At 54.6% G+C, this 11,194-nt stretch overlaps 1 protein-coding gene across 4 annotated transcripts in view; it reads right to left on the bottom strand.

Annotated features, from left to right (window-relative positions):
• Window positions 1-249: 249 nt before the first annotated feature.
• DUOX1 (dual oxidase 1) overlaps window positions 250-11,194 on the bottom strand; it is a 32,513-nt gene continuing 21,568 nt past the window's right edge. For all 4 annotated transcript variants that reach the window (XM_045067664.1, XM_045067666.1, XM_045067665.1 and 1 more), the window contains 11 exons: window positions 10,885-11,063; window positions 10,489-10,719; window positions 9,852-9,951; window positions 9,505-9,554; window positions 7,997-8,124; window positions 4,329-4,482; window positions 3,676-3,908; window positions 3,276-3,434; window positions 2,051-2,206; window positions 1,694-1,822; window positions 250-1,036 (listed from right to left, as the gene is read on the bottom strand). In XM_045067664.1, coding sequence (XP_044923599.1) covers window positions 914-1,036; window positions 1,694-1,822; window positions 2,051-2,206; window positions 3,276-3,434; window positions 3,676-3,908; window positions 4,329-4,482; window positions 7,997-8,124; window positions 9,505-9,554; window positions 9,852-9,951; window positions 10,489-10,719; window positions 10,885-11,063 — 1,642 coding nt within the window. In that variant the 3' untranslated portion in view covers window positions 250-913. The remainder of the gene's footprint in view (window positions 1,037-1,693; window positions 1,823-2,050; window positions 2,207-3,275; window positions 3,435-3,675; window positions 3,909-4,328; window positions 4,483-7,996; window positions 8,125-9,504; window positions 9,555-9,851; window positions 9,952-10,488; window positions 10,720-10,884; window positions 11,064-11,194) is intronic.

Here is an 11,194-nt window from a genome sequence, read left to right as displayed (position 1 = left end):
CTCAGGAACTCCCACCCCTTCCTGATCAGGCTCCAGAAGCCCCACACTAGCTGCCCTGAGAGGCCCTTCATCAGGAACGGGAGCTGGGAAAGAGGTTTCCAGCTAAAGCACTCGACCTTGGGCCAGTTCCTTTATCCAGAAGGTGCTGGCAGGTTCAGACGACTGTCTGCACCAGCCTGGGTGAGCTGGCTGGTGGAGTAGCTTCCTCTGCCAGTGCCCAACCCCACTCTCAGGCAGGATAAAGAAACCCAGAGGGCAGAAAAGTGGTTTATTTGTAAAGGAGACTGCTGCATTAGGAAGAAGAGACAAGGCGTGAGGAGCACTACATAGATTTTGGGCCAGATTCTGACTACAGTACACGTTTAAAAACTGGGGAGAGAAGATCAGTTGTGCTGTTAGACTAGGATGCTGAGGGGGTTCCTGTAGACTTCTTTCTTGGGGCCCAGCCTCTACCCCACCCCAAGGCATTTGCCAGCCCTTTTAACAGTGGGGAGCCTAGCAGAGGGGGAGGCTTTTTTGGTGGGAGAGTTCCAAGATGCCAGCATCTGTGCTCCCCCTCCATCCTTAGGCTCACAGCTCCCTAATACACATACGCACTGCTTGTCAGCTCCAGTCTTTAGAGACTTTTTCTTAGCTTGGAAGAAGAGGTATCACTTTGCCCCAAAGTAATAACAGCTCTCCTGCCAGGTCTCACCTGTTTCCCAGCCAGTGCCTCCCCCTTCTCCAGGCTGAGACATTCTGGACTTGGGAGTCTCTTAACCCATATGGATAACTGACCATGGCCACCTGGACCAAAATTCGGAGGTGGGAATGGGGAGGAGGCAGAGGGAGTCAGAAATAGGAAGTACAGAGTAAGGTATAGGCCCAAACCTCTGCTCAGCTGGGCAGTAGGAAGAACCCCTGGGCAGGAGGCCTAGAAGTTCTCATAATGGTGGGAGAAGTGAGTCCGGTCCTGCTTGTTGATGAGCTGACAGGCCTTTTCCACATTCTTGGTCATGCCCGGGGGGCCACAGCTAAACACCCCAATCTTCCGGACCTGTTGGGGGAAGGGAACGTGAAGGCTAGCTCAGTGTTCGTGTTAAAGACAGACAAGAGTCCTTGATGAGGGCTCCTTCCAGGTTTCTGGTAAAGGTTTGCTTTGCACCATGTGTGGTGAGGGCTGGCTCGATGTATTTACATCTAGCTCAGTTTTGGTAGACCTGCTCTGTGTGGGTCCAACCTCCAGCTCCTTGAAGGCATTTGTCAGCTTTGGGGACATGATAAGTGTTTCAGATCAAGGCGGGGTTAATAAACGTTCCAGTTAAAGGCTAGCTTAGTGTCTCACTGAGGGCTAGGCCATTATGAGACAGTGGCTATCCCAGCGTTCATGGTAAAGATCAGCATCTAGGGTGAGGGCTGGCTGGGCATTCATGGTAAGAGTAGCTCTGACTTTACGGTAAGGACGAGCTCAGTCACTGCACCCTTCCCTCTAGACAGGCACCTTGGCTTTAAAAGAAGCAATCTCTGTTGCTGCTCCCCCCTTAGCCCCTCAGAGTGACCCCTACTATTTCTCTACTCCACGAAACCCACTTATTTCCTGGGTGATGTGTTCTCATCACCCATCAATTCCTTCCCTCATGGAGATGACCTGGGAGGTTTCCTCAGACCTCCGGGGATAAAGGCCAGGAGAACCTTCATATGGGGTGGAACTGACCTGCGGGTGGACCTCCTGCAGGGACTTGAAGAAGGGCTCGAAGGGGGGGCGGCCGAAGTGGGTGACAGAGCGCAGTCCCGTGAACAGACTCCGGTTCAGCACCTTCTGGAAGTGCCGCTCACAGATGTACTGGGGGCACAGGGGTAGGTCAGGCCAAGGACAGTCAGGGTCCATGCCTAGACCAAGCCAGCCTGCAGCTCAGGAGACAGAGAATGGGGTGGGGAGGGAGCTGGAGGCTGTGGATCAGGACCACCATCTCTGTGCCTCCTGCTGTCTGAACCTGGCTGTCCACGCACCTGGCCTGGCCATCTGTGTCACCCTGCCAACCCATATCCCCACCTAGCCGCCCTGCCCTACCAGCATGGTGGTCCTGAGGTCAAACTTCTCAGCCAGCTGGGTGATGTAGATGTGCACGGACACCAGGTCCTGGCAGTCATTCTCCTCCACCTCCCGGATGATGTCAGCCAGCCACTCAAACTGCCGCTGGGTTCGCGTCACCCAGATGAAGTAGATCTGGGGACACATGGTGGGAGCTCAGGACCTGGCTTAGCTCAGGGTCCCCATATCCCAGGGATCCAGCAACAGAACTCTTCCGGTCTTGGCCAGCTTGTGTCTCTCCCCAGACACCCTGGGGGATGGTGTGTTGCAGGGACCATGAGGCCAGGTTCTGGGTGGGGAGTATGTGTGGAGTTATCCCAGAGCATAGAAAGGTAGAAGGCTTGATAACCTGGGGTGGTGAAAAAGGACACTTGTCAAGTGAGCTGAAGGTCTGATGGGGTGGGAAGCAGCTTTTTCAGTCCGAGCCTGCCCTGCCATTCCCTCCAATGGGCCCTCCTCAGGCTGCGAGGCTCTAAACCCTAGCCCAGAGGGATAGGGTTCTACTAAGGGGCACATCACAGAGCAGCCTTAGGGAAGACCCAGGTGGCTTCCTGGAGCAGATGGGAATGGGCTCAAAGAGAGACTGAAAGGATGGAAGCTGCCACAGAGAGACCCACGTCCAACTTCTGAAGAGGATGAAGTGGAGCTGTGTGAGTTAAGAAGCAGAGGCAGAGTTGGCATGGACAGCGGAGAAGAGGAGCGGTCTGTCACCCTCCAAGTGCTGACAGCGCATGGGCTGGGCCTCTGCCTGCTGCGTTCCTGTGCCCCTGACTCACCCGCCAGGCCCAGAGAAACAAGCAGGGGCCTGCTACTGGGTCCAGGCTGGGGTGAAGGGACTGGGATGGAGGGGGCCTGAGGGCCTGGGCTGTGTTCTTGGAACCAACCCAGCCCACCAGCCTGCCTCGCACCACCTCCCCTCTTCTTCCTCTTGAATGCAGAGCCTGTTTCACTTCTGCCCCACCCCAAATGTTCCCTTCCTTCTCTCAACCTAACAATGCTCCCTTCAGGGACTGGCCACCTCTCTAAGACAGAGAGAGGGTTTTTTAACCCTCTCCAACTCTGTTCCTTAGGGTCTGAGGATACCCTGACGACTCTGGGGTCAGGCCAACTGTGCTTTGTTCTTCAGATGAAGAACAGAGGCAGGGGGGACAGGCAGAGATGGACATAGTGATAGGGAGCAGGGGTAGGCAGAAAGGGCACTCACCTTCTTGCAGAACACGTGGCAGCTGACCGAAGACTTGAAGACCAGGTCTTTGAGGATGGAGGCGAAGGGGGTGACCCCAATGCCCCCTCCCACCAGTACTGACACCTCAAACTTATGCCATTCCTGGTGGCCCTCTCCAAATGGCCCATCGAGATACAGCTGCAAGAAGAGTAGGCTGGAGTTAAGCTCCACCACCACAATAGTTCTGAAGCTAGAGGAGGGAGGCAGGGAAAGGCAGGTATGTTTATAGAGTGAGGCGAAAGGGGGTACCATGGCATTACCTGGAAAGACCGGTCTCTGGATTGGGGGAGGGGAGGGACGCTGGGGAGCCTGGGGCTGCAGGGCAAGGCCTGCTAAGGGGGTGTGGGGTGGGTAGCTCATCTGGCCTGGGTCTGGTCACCTTTGGGTATTTGGCGCAGCCATCTCCTGTTGGAGGTGAGTAGATCTCCCTGAGCCGAGTGGTCCAGGGTCCTGCCGCCCGGATGTGCAGGCTGAGCGTGTCCTCGTGGGGTGCAGAAGTCAGTGTGAAGGGGTGGTACTCAGTGGTCCCCAGAGCCAGACAGGCGATCCGCACCCACTGTCCCGACTTGTACTCAAAGCCTTGGGGCCGCTGGAACTGCAGGTGGGTCACTCCTGAGGAAAGGAAGTGGGCAGGAGGCTGCTATCCAGGACCCAACACCATTGTGGCCTCTAGAAAGTTCCCCCACCCGCAGCCTCAGCTCTCCTTCTGGAATATGCCAAGGCCTCTTCTCACCAGAAGGCGTTACTCCCTTTGGGCCATGCCCACCCGAAGGAGGGGCAGTGAAGCACTGGTACACATGGTCAACAGGGAAAGGAGCAGCCTGGCCTGGGCTCCTTCCCTCTCTGTTGTGAGAGAGGCTCAGGTCCCCTGGCCAAGAGCTTCTCTTGCCAGCTCCCTCATCACTGCCACCCCAAGGCCCCTGCCAACTCCACTGGGCCAGGCCAGGAGACTGCAAGGTCCAGGCTCTGGCCATGCCCTGTGGGCTTTGTCAGTACCACCCAGGTAGTCCCTGACTGTGTCTAGGCTGGTACCTGAAGGCAGCAGCTCAGCCTTCACCACGCTGATCTCCACCTTCTTCCGGCTCAGGCTAACCAGCTTATCCCCGACATAGATCAGTGCCGGGACCAGGAAGAAGATGTGGAAACGGGGCAGCTGGATCAGGCCAAAGCTGCCGTGGATGATGAGCTGGACAGAGTGAAGAATTCGGCTCAGACCAAGCCATACCCACAACAGTGCCTGTGGCCAGCTCAGAGCTTAGCCCCTAGTATCCTCCACCCACCCCACCCCACCCCACGGTCACCTTCCACCCCCACCTCTCCGTGTACCATGCTCCCTCCAGGTTCCCAGATCCAACCACTTCCAACCCCAACTACTTTCACCTTTCTGGAACCATCCTAAACCAGCCCCTTTGACCCTTGATGGGTCTTCTGCAGTAGCCTCCTGGGTGGTCTTCTACAGGACTGCCCAGTGTGACCCATTCTTTTCAAGGCAGCCAGTGTGACTTTTTTAAAGTTCATTTTATCATGCCATTTCAACTTAACCAGCCTTAGTGGACTTCCCATTATACCACAGGATCTTGAGATGCTCTGGCCTTTGCCTGCCACTGTTTCCCCTTCCCTGTTCTTCAAACGTAGCAAGTCTTTCTGCTTCAGGACCTTGGCACCTGCTGTGCCCTCTCCCTGGAATGCCTTCTCCCTGGTTCTTCCCCTGGCTACTTCTCTCATTGTTTTAAAATGTATTTAAAATTTGTCAGAACATTTGTCATTATCCACACTAATGTTGTTTCTTCATTGACATGTTTCCCCACTGGACTGGGGGTTTGTGTTTGTCTTTTTTTTTTTTTTTTTGCCACCATACTCTCAGCTCTTACCAGTTGCTGCCTGGCACACAGCAGGCATTTAATAACTGCTGAGTTAGTAAAAGGAGTTCCCCCAATTTATCCTCTGCCTTTGGAGACTAAGAACACCTAACCAGTCCCCCTTTTCCATGAAATAACTGAGGAATTGTTCAGCTCTTGTCCTTTCCCCAAAAAGCTGGTCTAACAAGGTCAGACACAACTTGCCCCCATGCTTGCCATTTGCTTGTTCCTAAGTCTGGTAAGTCTGGCTTCTGCTTCCACCTCTTCTCAGGACCTGCTCGCTGGGGGTTCACCCGTCCCATGAATGGTCAGACCCCAAGGTCTCCTTCCATTTGCTCCCATGATTGGCCATCTGTGGCACTAGCAACTGCCCATTCCTTGCCACATCTGCTGCTTCTCTTGGGCCACTCATTTTCCATCTCTCCACTGGCTCTCTATTCCTTCTCCCAGCCCTGATCCTGCATGTTGCCCAGTCTCCTCTGTCTATGCTGTCCCATGTGGCCCGGCCCCCCCACTGAGCCACAGCCCCTCAGTGGCCACTGCAGCCCACACAGGTCCTGCCACCACCTAATACCCTAGGGCCATCCACAGCCAGGCCTGTCCCATCTGTGCCCTGAATATTCTGTCATCATTTCCACCTCTGCACCAGTGCTCATGCCCTTTATTCTATCTGGAATGCTCTTCAGATTCCACTCTGCCCTGTCAAATCTTAGCTTACCTCTCCTTAAGGGTTGGCTCAAGTCCCATCTTCTCCCCAACGTCTTCCCTAACCAGTTTGGCCCAAATGAAACTCCCTTCAGTGAGCTACTATAAACTCACTGTTTGGAACACTCAGCTCAGCAATTAATTCTATATTGTCTGCTCATTCTGACCATTTCAAGGGCATGGCCCTTATCTCTGCAGCAAATCCCAAGTTCCTGAGGGCCTAGCTTTGAGTCTCCCCGTCCTCCACCTCACTACGGCGTACCACCGAACAAATGTGTACTAGACCCTTCAACGGACAACTGTTAAACTGAACTATGGCGCCTCATTCAGCTCTCCCCATCCCCAGCTTAGTATTCCTCTGCCCACAGGACTAACCCAAACCTCTCTGGGCTCTTCCCTGAACTGGCTCCACTTTCCCCAAGCTCCTCTTTCATTATGGAGCCCACACCCACCCCCAAGGCTTTCTGAGCACTGAACCAGGCTGAGCACAATGTCTGGGTGACCTCATACCGCTCTGTTTATACATCCTATTTAGTGTTGGCCCTACTTTTAAACCACAAAGTTGCTGCAGATTCATGGTTGGCTGAGGAGCTGGGGTGGGGTGGGGGGAGCTAGTCCTGCCCTTTTCTGCCTGGATCAGGAGCCTGGACGTCCTTCTGCAGGGTCCACTCCACACTGGGGTCCTTTACTTGTAGCTTCTCTTTCTGTCCCAAGTCAAGTGGCCATGAGGGATAAGTGGGTGTTTCAGCCCTGATATCCCCCCAGGTGAGACTCCCTCTAGCGGCCAGCTCTAGGACTGCCCAGCAGAGGGTCCCGCACCCTGAGCCCCTGACTTCCTTGCTGGTGGGAAGGGTGGCTCTGAACTCCAGTGATCCCCAAAACCCAGGAATAAGTCAGAAAGGGGTCTTGGTCTCAGGGAGTCAGTCTGGCCACCCTTCTGGATATCCCACCGAGAACAGCTGCTTTTTCACCAGGACCCAGAACATCACCTCCGCCCGCCCGCAGAAACTGTGACCCAGGAGGCTGCGGCTCCACCCTAGCAAGGGTGGGAAGGGAGGGACAAATTAGCCAGCTTCCAAAGAATGCAGAGATCCCTTTGGAAACAAACATCACCAATTCTAGGAAACAACCTCACCCAACGCTGGGTATTCATCTTCAGAACCATGAAGTGCTGAGCCTCGGGCAACAGGGAAACAGACCCTCTGATCACTGAAGACAGAACTGCACTTGAGAGGAGGCAGGGCAGCCCCCAGGTGCCAGCCTAACTCAGGCCACCATGGACTCTCTCCCTCTGTCTCACGACTGAGTGCAGTTCCGCCTGGAGCCAGGTGACAGATGGCAACCATCTGGGCTCTGTGCTTCTGAATGTTGGCAGCCAAGCTATCATCGGTGGGGACGCTGGGGCCTTGGGACTTAGTTTAGCTTCTCAGCAGGACTCTCGGGTGCTCTTTAGGGAACTGCCTGTGTCCATGAAGTAGGGAAGCCAAGTGGAACCATGACACAGGCACAGATTGGAGTCAGCTCTGGAACTAACTAGCTTGTGCAACTGATGGCAAACCCACAGAAGATAAAGGGAACAGGACGACAAGAGAAGAGAGGGAGGCAGAGCCTGGGTTAAGGAGAAGGAAAGGGAACAAGTAGAGTCTTAAAAATCCATCTTATCAATAGACCAAGTGAAAACATTTTGAGCAAGCTCATTAACTCTACAAGTGGCACTCCACTGGGCAGAGGGGTTGGGGTACTAAGACCTCAAAAAACAGGATCGGAACAAAAGTGGCAGAACCAAATTAAGATACGTTTTCTCAAATAGAAAGGGTATTGCTCCCTTGCATGTAGGCAGCCCACTAGGAGCTCACACTAGCCACCGGGGAACTACAGAATCACTGGCTAGGCAGAAATGATGTGGGGGTGTCTCAAGGAATGCAGACCAGCCTGGTGGGGCTGCTACTGCCAGACCCCTGCCAGGGCATCCATCTTCCAGGTGCTGCATCCCCGGGTCTGTCTGCTTGGCAGCCCCACACTAGATTCTCCAGCTGTGAAGTGAGAAGTGGAGGGGGTTCCTGAGAGGACTAAGGGAATGGAGAAGCCAACATGGCCTTCCTGGGATCATCCCGCCCAGACCCCAGGAGCCCTCACCAGAACGTAGAGCAAGGTGTAGAGGTGGTGGGTCAGCCAGAAGCCCCGGAAGCTATGGCGCCGGAAGTGGTGGGAGGCGAAGACATACATGATGGCCAGGACCAGGAGGAGCAGCACCCCCGTGAGCCCTGCGAAATGAACATGGGGAGAAGGGCAGAGGGGCAGGGCTGTTCTGAGGCAGCCAGAGGTCAGGGTTCCCATCCCACTTCATTGCTCTGGGTGGGGGTCGTGGAAGCCAGGCTTCTCCTTTGTTCTCTCCCCACACCACTGATTACAGATTCCTTTTATTTCAACAGACTCTGCTCATCCCTCCTAAGCCTTGTCCTGATTGTTATTTCTCGAGTACTGGTGTCATTTGTTTTTTGTCTGTCACTTCCCTCACTGTCTGGCCCACAAGAACAGGGACCAGGCTGCTGCTGGTTCAGCTCAGAATCCTAGCACCTCCTTAGGGTTTGGCATCCTGTGGGCCTCATATAAATGTGTGCTGACTGAAAGAAGGCAGGGGCAACAACTCTGGGCCCTCTGGGTTAGACTTTGGACATTGCAGGTCCTGCCCCCATGGAGTCAAGACTCTGTCTAAGCCCCATAGCCCCTGCCTTGGCTACAACAGCGTGGACTGTGGGACCATTAATGAGTAAGCACAGCCACCTGAGACCCCTGTGTTCAGCCCAGTGCTGGTGGGAGGACCCTCCTCTCACAGGGGTCCCAGGCCTGGGGTACACAAGAGAGCAATACTAGATTCAGGATGGGAATATGAGGACAGAGAATGGCCTCTCAAGTGTCAAGGAGGAGAGAGGCAGAAATTAAGAAGATTAGAGCCCTGCAGTATGGAAAAGCTGAGGTTAAGAAGGGATCTAACCAAAGCCTGTAAAGGCCTGAAAAGAGAGGAGGGCATAAACACAGCCTTACCCACTAAATCCCAGTGTGCAGGAATTAGCAAGCACTCTGAAGTTCAAAGCAGATTGTTTTAGGATTTAAAAAAAAAAAAATACTGTGTTTCACAGAGAGGAGTGTAGAAAATGTATTACCCCAAGGAGGAAACAGACTGAAAATATAAATAGGTTTGAGAAGCTTCTGAATAGATTCACAGCTAATAGTTCTAAAATAGGTGATTATGGGGAGTTAGGGATATGTCCCTAAACAGCCCTTGTCAAGACAGACTACAGGGGGTGGAGGGCTCTGTCGAGTTTGACAAGCCCCATCTCTCCAACATGCATAGCATTCCTCAAAGCCACTGTCATGGTAGGTGTGTATGTTGGGGTGTAGGGAGAGGGGAACACTCCCATACCACAGCAGAGGATGTTCAGAGTTGGGGCAAGAGCCCAGCCAAACTCCCAAGAGAAGGACTGGGAAGCAGAGGCTCTTACTGCCCCGGAGAGTCCTCGGGACCAGAGGGCAGAGCCTGGCCCACGCTGAGAGCTGAGTGAGTGCTGCCTCATGGCAGTTGGAACCCAGAGCCAGGAGCTCAGAGCCAGAACCAGAAATTCAGAGTAGGGAGGACTCTTCACCTGGCACAGTCTGGAAGAACCACCAGTAATACTTCTGGGGAAACTCAGACCTGTGGAGAAGGGAAAGCAAGGAAGGATGCTGAGAGATGTCTGGGACTTCCAGAAAGAATCTTCCAGAGGAAACACCCCAACCCAGCCACAGTCTCCCTTTCTGCCCACTTGGGGCTAGGGCTCTGGCTGATCATTGTTTGTCCTATCGCTTGGAAGGTGACACTATCCTCTGAGCCAAGGAAATTTGGCTCCATAAAGTATCCCCCACCTTGACACACACACACACGCACGCACGCACATGTGCACACATACACGCACATATGCACATGCACACACAGAGTCATCCACTCACTCACCCATCGTCATGGAAGAGTCCAGGAAAGAGGCAGGAAAGCACGCTGAGTGGGCTGATGGAGAACAGGTACACATTCACCACATGGCCCGCACTGTGCAAGACTAAGGAAGACCAGACAGGGTGGGAGTGAGTCAGGGGGTGGCCTGGTGGGGGCCCTCAACCCATTCAGTCCAAGTTGGAGGACTCCAGCCACCCAGTCTTGGAGGCCTGAAGAAGGGCCTTAGGGGTCTGCACTTCTGGTCTCTCATCATCCTCCTGTCCCTCCCACCTCCACCATGCCCCATATGTACCATCTGTGAGCACAGCCACAGGAATCTGAAATTATACCATTGGAAGTTCATTCTTTGGGTTTCTCTCAAGGAGTACGTTTTACCACATAAAAGCTGGGAAAGAAGGCATTGATGTGCCCTCATTCTGGGGTGTGGGTAACTTGTCAGCTAGAGGCTGGTGAGGGGGCCCTGAGAGCATGGGAAGAGAGCATGTGGGGCTCCTGGGCTCACTTCACACCACCATGGGGCCAGCTCCATCCTTCTGAGAAGGACATCCGGGGCTTACACTCAAGCACAAAGGAGAGCAGAGGGGCAGGCAGCAGGGTGCAGGAGGATGTGGACAGAACCCCTGGGACTGCGGGGCCCTACCTGTGAGGATGATGGCAGTGGAGGCAATGAGCCGGTGGAAGTCCACGGCGGCGTCAAAGGGCACGTAGCGGTGGAGGAAGGTCTCTCGCAGGAAGGTGATGAGGTTGCGGCACATGGTGAGCAGGATGTAGGAGAACATGAAGGAGATGCTGGCGGCTGTGCCCCGGGACAGGATGATGCCCACACGGGTGGTGTCCGTGATGCCCGTGTGGTGAGCCTGGTAGGCATAGTCTGTCGGGGAGCCCAGGCGGGTGAGAGGGGAGCAGTGCAAAGGACAGAGAGCTGCGGAGGCGGGTTAAGGGCCCACCCCGGCCACCTTCCCCAGAGCCTCTCTTCAAGTTCAAAAAGTCCCCTTGGGCCCACAGGAGCCGGGACTGCAGGGCTGCCCACACTCACAGTAGGCACGCTCCAGGAAGAGGCCCCCGGCAATGGCATAGAACACAGCCACACAGCCGATGTGGCGGCGGTAGTTCTCGATGAAGCGCTTGAACTGCTGCAAGGTCTGGTGGCGTCGGCTGCGCTGAAACCTCTCCCGGTGAGCCTCCGTGAACAGCAGAGGCTGGAAGGATGTGACCCTGGGAGATGGGAAATCTTGGCTCTGGCTATGGAGTGCCCCCTCCCCCAGTGCACACCCATCTTCCCAGAGCAAAGAAAGGCTATCAGTTGCTCAAGCCAAACAGTGTGCAGACCCTCTAAGGTTTTACCA

This window comes from Mustela putorius, unplaced genomic scaffold (assembly GCF_011764305.1).
Source record: "Mustela putorius furo isolate JIRA1106 unplaced genomic scaffold, ASM1176430v1.1 tig00003898_pilon_pilon_pilon, whole genome shotgun sequence".
Lineage (NCBI taxonomy): Eukaryota > Metazoa > Chordata > Mammalia > Carnivora > Mustelidae > Mustela > Mustela putorius.
The sequence above is the reverse complement of the archived record's forward strand: the minus strand, read 5'-3'. Positions and strand labels throughout refer to the sequence as shown.